Source organism: Coregonus lavaretus (assembly GCF_964263955.1).
Source record: "Coregonus lavaretus genome assembly, chromosome: 2".
Taxonomy (NCBI): Eukaryota; Metazoa; Chordata; class Actinopteri; order Salmoniformes; family Salmonidae; genus Coregonus; species Coregonus lavaretus.
In genome coordinates this window covers 36463710-36472196 of record NC_139989.1, presented here as the reverse complement: position 1 = coordinate 36472196, position 8487 = coordinate 36463710, and the positions used below count along the sequence as shown (strand labels likewise).

At 40.6% G+C, this 8487-nt stretch overlaps 1 protein-coding gene across 1 annotated transcript; it reads left to right on the top strand.

The window, feature by feature from the left end:
* Nucleotides 1-2417: 2417 nt before the first annotated feature.
* Nucleotides 2418-4394, top strand: LOC311150362 (homeobox protein Hox-B1-like; the record flags this gene model as incomplete). Its single annotated transcript, XM_084187795.1, has 2 exons — nucleotides 2418-3054; nucleotides 4075-4394. 2 exons carry the CDS (start codon nucleotides 2418-2420, stop codon nucleotides 4392-4394), a joined length of 957 nt encoding a protein of 318 aa, XP_084043921.1.
* Nucleotides 4395-8487: the final 4093 nt, after the last annotated feature.

Genomic DNA, 8487 nt, shown 5'->3' with positions numbered 1-8487 from the left:
ACTTGTAATGTTATTTCTAAATGATTGTAGGCTATTGCTTTTTATTTTATTTTCACATTTTTGTTGTATGTTAACAATTGTTAGTGTTTATTGAAAGTTACCATGTAACATATAGGCCTGCTATAACCACAAACAAACACAGCCTAATGTGGGCAATTTCGTTTACACCTAGCTTTTAAAACGTTTTGCAGGCTGCTCATTGGTAGATTGAATAGCGTTTGGACGTTTTTACCTTTTCATTGCCAGTTTGAATAACTTTGCCAAAGAAATTCGGATTAAAAAAATAAGTAATGTTTTATGTTAAAGTGAAGGATAGACATGTATGCATTTTAATGACTTAAATGCATGGCTAGTTTAAAAATAATAATATTTAATATCATATTATATTTAATGAAAATGACAACATCACAGATTAGAGTTGACGTTTTACAGAGTTGATAACGAATATAATGTAATCCAGCCTATGTTTTGCATTGAATAAACAAAGATAAATTGTGAGTTATAAAAACAGATATTTAGAATAAGAACAGCCGTTTTTAGAGTCAATAAAGATATTAAGCTCTAGTTTAAAACTCCAACTGAAACAAGAAAGCAATTGCAAGATAGCACATTATTATATTGTTGTTATTAAGGCGTTACAACGCTCCTCAACTAGTGATATGGGTCACTCGTCAGGGGCAGTGTGTTGAGTGTGTGGGTGTGTGTGTGTGTGTGTGTGTGTGTGTGTGTGTGTGTGTGTGTGTGTGAGGGGATGGTGGGGGTAAGCAGGTTGAGATGAGGTTTTCTCCTGAGAAATACCAGGCCTGGTTGACTTGCTTGCAATCAATGTTTTCTGAATAAACATGCTGAGGTTAACCAAAATAATGATTTTTTCCGATATCGTCAATGACAAAATGATTGTAAACTGAGTAGACTACTAAACCTATAAAGATAGACTACATAACCCATTAATAATATTGAGAAAATTAGGACTACTTTTGCAGTGAGGCAGTATATCGAAGACACTATAGGTTGGCTCTACTAAACCGATAACTACATTTGAGGGGTGGTAGCTAAAAGGTTGGAGCACTCTTAAGAGAGAAAAGATATCGCCAAGGTAAACAACAAGCTACTTGGTTTGAACTTTTGACCGCGGAATGCAACCATCCCGTTCTCATGGATGCGAGCCCAACAGTAAACATCCTGACAAGTAACAAATTACTGTGGGCGTCATATTGTTAGTCCCTCTTGTTCACCATGTATCAACGAGCAAATATATAGGAGATTCTTCAGTCTCCCTCCTTTGAGCGTGGGCTGCTTCATGAACAGGCTGACTTTCTTACCTATTGTCGCCACAATTAATAATTAGCCTTTGCCATTTCCTATTTTTTCACCTACTCCACCTACGCTTGTTAACCACTGGTTTAGACAACTCATTCATTACACTATTGATGGGGTCCTGGTTGTTGTGGAATGTGGATGACAAAATATATCATATTTCAACATAAGTTGAATGCCTCGTAATTATGCTCAGTAATAATTATTCTGCCTTTCATGAATTGCAAAGTCATGTTAGTTCAGAATATAGAACAGAAAGTTCCATTCAACACTTATGAAACTGTGCATACAAAGGACTCTCCGTATCAGTGAGAGATATCCCGACTTCTTTCTGCTGGTCCGGAGTTAGCAGAAGGCTTGCTGTCGGCCTAACCTCGTTTCTGTAATAGATCAGCTCAATGATTCAATTAGATAGGCCAATGCAGGCTCGGGACCGATCTGAAAACGATGGCGTCACTTCCAATCCGAGTGTTAAACAGATTTCAAGCCAAAAACAGATATTGGGTTCTGTGGTGAGCCCTTTTCGCTTGGGCCAGAAATATCTAATGACATTACGCAGTCCTCTTTGTGTAATGCGGGCCATGGAATACAGTGGATATTATGTATTTCCTTGTAGCAATGAGCAAAGTGTATCCACCTCTCACCATAGCTCAACTCTCTGATAGGCCTAACCAAATGGACTTCTACACTTTTAAAGGAAGTATAGGGAATACAAAAATAGGGGAGAAGCGAATTTCTTTATTTCTTTCTCTGCCGGTTCGGGAGAGGCTCCTTCAGAGGGGTTTGACATATACGCGCTGTTATCAGATTGATGGGCTGGTTTGATTGAAGTGGCTTTGTCATGCAAATGTCAGCCGCGTGATCGATGATCGCAGTGCGCTGACAAACTTCTGGAGGTCCCCCTCACCATTGGCGCCGTGATGGCTCACGTGACCCGCAGCTGAGGTAAAAAAAAAAAAAAAAGTGTTATAGGGAATCCCAGGGTGACTGCTCGGGGAGGTGAGCTCTTCTTTTTTTCTCTTCCACATGACATACCGAGAGGTTGCAGGGTAGGAGGAATCCCCCGAAACGCAGGTTCACCCTCCGTCATCAATTGGCGCATGGAGAATTCCAGAATGAACTCTTTCTTAGAGTACTCAATTTGTAACCGTGGGACGAACGCCTACTCACCGAAGTCCGGATACCACCACTTGGACCAAGGCTTCTCGGCCCCTTTTCACTCGGGATCCGGCACAACAAGTGACAGCTATAATGGTGATGGACGGCTTTACGTGGGGGGCAGCGCCCAGGCGGCGGTGGCCCAACATCAGCACCAGAGCAGTAGCTACGCGCATCATCATCAGCCCCAGCCGCATCATGCCAGCATGGGCCTTCCATATGGCAGTACAGGGACTACTGGATATGGGACGCAGGCGTGCGCAAACCCGGACTATGGACACCCACAGTACTTTATCAATGAGCAGGACAGAATGTATTATCAATCATCGGGCCTTTCCGCCTCCAATGTAGGCCCCAATTACGGCTCTCTGGCCGGGGCATACTGCGGGGCGCAGGGGGCTGTCCCCGCCGCACAGTACCAGCACCACGGCTGCGAGGGCCAGGACCACCAGCGGGGTTATTTGCAGAGCACCTATGTTGACATTTCGGACTCTCAGGAGAGGGAGAAGGACTCAGAGCAAACAACACAGGGAAAGACTTTCGACTGGATGAAAGTCAAGAGGAACCCCCCTAAAACAGGTGAGATGGGAGAGTCCAAATATAATCACACTGACCCATGCACGAAATCGAAACGTTCTTGTCAGATAAGGTCATTCAAAGTTCATTACAAGTCAACCAGGTGACCCAAACATGTCGACCCACCGCTCAGGTAGGCTAATGGATGTGGTATGCAAATGCACATGCACTCTCCAGCCCATAAGGGATATGACTGAGGACTGAGGATAGTGTTGCCTCACTCCACTATCTCTGATCCACAACATATGGGGATTTCTCAGCACCATTCCGGGTCATAGTGGTATCTCTGACCAGACATGCCTCTGGTAGATTTGCCTGATTTGTTATTTTCTCCCCATCTACTCAGCCCGTGCACTAATGCATCGAGCAGACCTGCTTTCTTACGCCCTAGGAAGTGACCCAACTCTGTTATCTTTGACTTGTCCCAGTTCTCGGTTGGCTCCATTCGTTTTTTGTTGGCCTCCATTGTATTCCCCAGCCTTTCCTTCCTCGCAATGCTTGGCCCGTCTGAATTGAGTGCACCGACCCACGTTTCAACCTCACTCAGTAGGCCTAGTACTGTGGGCGAAGATCTTAAAATATTAAGGTCGGAATATGGAATTACACATATCATATGCGTTTATATCTCCCCCAACGTGGGGCAGCTTTATTTCATTCTTCAGGAGTGAGTAATTGGAAAATAAGTAGGAGGTTGGGTCTGTGAACTTGCCTATATACAGTAGTCAACAGTTTGGGACTTGAAATGGTTGGGCGCGTAATTGATGACCCCTTTAGTATCACATTATCCAATCTTCATTCCAAATAAATATTTTAATCATTAAGAATGATTTATGCGGTATTGATGTCAAATCACACTTTTTTTCTTTAGGAGCTTAAAAATAGAACGATGGATTAGTGAATTTAATATGACTTCGAATATATGACAATTTTCATATTTTACACAAACATTTTTAATATTGTAGGCATACAATCTATTCCACATTCTAATGCGTCCCACCCCCCTTTCTCTCTCTTTTTTCACAGCTAAAGTGGCTGACTATGGAATGGGACCTCAGAATACCATCCGCACCAACTTTACAACCAAACAGCTGACCGAGCTCGAGAAGGAGTTCCACTTCAGCAAGTACTTGACCCGGGCCAGGCGCGTGGAAATCGCCGCCACCCTCGAGCTCAACGAAACGCAGGTGAAAATCTGGTTCCAGAACCGCAGGATGAAACAGAAGAAGCGCGAGAAAGAGGGCCTGGCCCCGGCCTCGAGCACGGGTTCCTCCAAGGACCCGGAAGACAACTCGGACCATTCCAGCTCCATATCTCCTGGCGCGTCTCCCAACTCAGAGACCTAATAAACTGCAACTTGTAGGCACTGAACTTCAAAATGATGAACTCGAATGGGAAGAAAAAGTTAATTGATTGATAAAAGTCAAAACATTCCTATCCATGCTTGAATAGACTATTCCACTCATTATGCAACGCGTCTGTAAGAGGAGTTAATTTTTATATGATTTAAACTCAAATAATTACTTCGAAACGCACACTTCGAGGGAGAAAAAACGAGGTGACAAAAGCACAACTGTGGATGATGTGCACAGCATCTTTCTAGACTAGACGTTTCTTTCCACCCCACAAAATCTGTTTGGATGTACAGGGTCGTAAATCTTCATACCCAGGACTATTGGAGTGATGCATGTTTACAAATCTCAAAGTGAGCCTTATAATAATGTTTATACAGGGAGCCTCTTGGCAAAACATTATAGTATTGTTGAATTTGTTTCTATTTTGTAGTGTTTTTTGGAATGTATTTTTTTGGTTCTTCTTATTTGTATAGAGGTTTGACATGAAGCAACTTTACCGTCAGTAAGTAAGGTAGAAAGGGTTCATGTGTTACTGACTCTTTGCACTATAGAATTACAGGGTATTACTTTACACGGGAAGTTGTGTGTGAGACTTGGAGGATGTTCTTTAATTGAAATATACAGAAAAATTACTAATTTAAACACGAGCCGGTGGATTACCCAATGATATTCACTTTAGTAATGTTAACACATGTCTGTACAGCCTATTGTTATTGTCTAAATAGGAGACGTGAACTAAACCTATACAGGGAATGGTTCACGCAAGATGACGTTTTCCAAAATGACGAATGATGATTAGAGGGAGTATTTATATTATTAAATGGCCAGATGATAGAAAACGTTTATGATGTCATACAACTAAAACGAAAGTTTATTGCAACTTTTAACACCTGCCTTAGTGAAACCAACTCGACAATATACTTTTGAATTGGGCCTTTTTGGATAAATATGCTGTACCTTTCGAGTATGGAGTCAAACGTTTTGATAATAGGCTAGTGTCTTGCGAAAAACAGGGTATTCTGAAGTTAGTTTGATTTACGAAGGTTAGGCCTACATTTCTATTTCAAGGCAATAGGAGTGAATTGTATTAATCGTATGTGCAGACCGACTGAGTTGTATTAGTTCATGTCTGTTTTACATGTTTTTGGAAAGGATCTCAATCAATGCTGGTTCATCTCTGTCTACCTCAAATAAAAATAAGATATTGCAGATTTTGTTGTTAGTTTTTTATAATTTATGGTAGATAACATGCATTTATAATTATCTTAATTGTATATATATATATATATATATATATATATATATATATATATATATATATATATATATATATATATTCCCTGAGGCCTACGCAAATACGCAGCATGAACCAGGGCCTAGAGTAGCCTATAGCCTATTTGTTGCCATGGTCGATGCCTTTTGAATGTGTTTTGTCCCAAAATATGTGATAGCTAGTACATCACACAAGTGACAAACAGATTCTAAAGTATTTCAATGGTATTACTAAGTACAGTAAGCCTACCCTTGGTTTGACCCCCGTGGAACTTACGAAACTATCCCTACAAGCCCAATAGTGTTGTCCTGCACGCGTGGGGTGTGGAATGTTGCTGTGCATTGCGGGTGGCTCGCGCTGACCTTTTTACCTATGGACGCCTCTGGGATATCTAAACATGCAAACATACTCTCCCCTCCCCAAGTCTCTCTCTACCTCACACTCTCCATATAGGCTCAAAACAAACTGGTACGAACTTTGCACTGTGTATGACATTCTCTGAAACACACCCTTAATGGTTTGGAGAGGTAAACACAAGAGAAAAAAACGCATTCTTTAGCGAGCAGTGTTGTTTGTCAATGTTCAGGCCTATCAAGGAGCGTCTCACTCTCGGTCTCATCAACAGCTATGACACTGCTGTCCCCATGCATGACCCTATAGCAGGTGAAGACTAAAACAGACTACAACTGGGAATAAAATAGAGTCATATACAGGTGTAGACGGCCGACCTAGATTTATGTACAACGCCATTAGCCCACGGCAAGACTGTTCACTAAACAATCTTCAATCTTCTGATAATAAGCCAGGTGTATGATAATTAGGCCTACATAGAACACAATAGATGCTATTTCAATTATTAGTACCATGCAGGTACATCATAATATTGTGGTAATACAGACCACTATATTTGTAATAAAAAAACACGTTAAAAAGTTTTATTAGTTACCATGTTTGGCTATTTTAAACACTGAACTTTCATTTGCAGTTACATTTTAATAGGAATGTGGGGGTTCTTTTTTGACTGTGTGTGTCAAGCTCAATCATCAGCTCGTCTCTGCCACTGGGGTTTGGTGAAAGGCTGCTGTCCATCCCCCCCCCACACACACACACACAGTGGCCTTAAAGGTACGGATGTAAACTGTAGTAGCCCTAAAACTAACCGCTGCAGCATCAATTCAATGCTTCCACTTAACCTAATAACTTAAAACCATCAACTGATAAATGACTTAACCCTATATCTACTGATGGTGGGGGTTTTATTTGATAGTTTCTGAGCTTCTTTCATGGTTGACAACTATAATACTCAACAGCATGGTTCTTTCTGGACATAGTGTATTTATATTATTTCTTAATTAGTGACATAAGTATACTAGTTATTCCACAAAATAGGTGATATAGGAGTTTTTATAGACAATGCACCAACTATTGCTTTTAATGTAAACTTTTAGCGAGGCCATAACGTTATAGTGTGAAGAGTAAGATCACAACAACTTACTTTAAAGCACAGGCTCCATTGTAATATATACATTATAATGCGACATAAAATCACGCATGATAGTACTGTGGATCTACACAGTGGCAATGACGTGCCCTTGCGACCATCTGTGGTGCAGTTGGGGGGCCTCCTGTAGCTCAGTTGGTAGAGCATGGCGCTTGCAACGCCAGGGTTGTGGGTTCGATTCCCACGGGGGGCCAGTATGAAACATGTATGCACTCACTAACTGTAAGTCGCTCTGGATAAGAGCGTCTGCTAAATAATGTAAATGTTTTAATTTCAAACCTGCTGTTTGGGCGTTTGTCCTGTGCGGTAGTCTGCCAGTTGATGTGATAACCGTCTTGTGGGTTGACAGAAATACTTTCCCGAAAACCTTCTCAATTATATGTTAACTGCTAAGTAGGCTTACCTGGCAGAAGTATATCATTTGTACCTATTATTTGCTAACTTTGCCATGAACTGAGCAGCAGTACAGAACCATAGCTAGACAGGCACATTAGATGGCACATTCCTCACTAGCTAGATGCACAATTAAAGGGGGAATTACACTACAAATTCAACAATTGTTGGTTTTCTTCCAGACCGAAAAAAAAAAGGTATTCAGATGTGATTTAAGCATTGACATGGACTCAGAACATCCTGTTTGTTGTTTCTCTATGAACAATTGTATTTATTATTATTATTATTTTTTTAATTTTTTTTTTTTTTTGGGGGGGGGGCAAAAAAACCAAGATAAATAAAACTGAGAAAACATCATTTGGGGGAAAATTCGATTTCATAGGGCCCCCCTTAGAGTTGTTAATTAACCATTATTTTACCAGGTATATTGACAAAAAACAGTGCACTTTTTCTTGTACACTTAGGACATGGGGAAGAGTTGCAGGGGAGAGGAGAAGAGAAGAATGTGTCTATTTGAAAGCTAGAAAAATTTGAGTAGTTGGAGACATGTTTCATTAAAAAAAAAAAGTAGTTGTCATGCTAGAAAATGTTGGAGACTCCTGGTATATGCCCAAAACCTGAAATTCCCATGAATGATGCTGGTATAAACTTTCAGATAAACCTTAATGTATATAGACATTTAATATAGGCCAACAGGCAACATTATTTTGATAACAAATACTTTAAGACATTTCCGTGTTTCACTAGGTGAACTTTTTTGATTATCTGTAAAGTGGAGCCCTGAACTATTGAACTATTAACCATTTGCCTTAAGTTTTTTTTCTTCCGTTTCAACTCATGTCAGGCTCACATACTCTCCCCAAATTCAAATACTTCATTTTTTTTCAGTCATTTTAGCAGACGCTCTTATCCAGAGC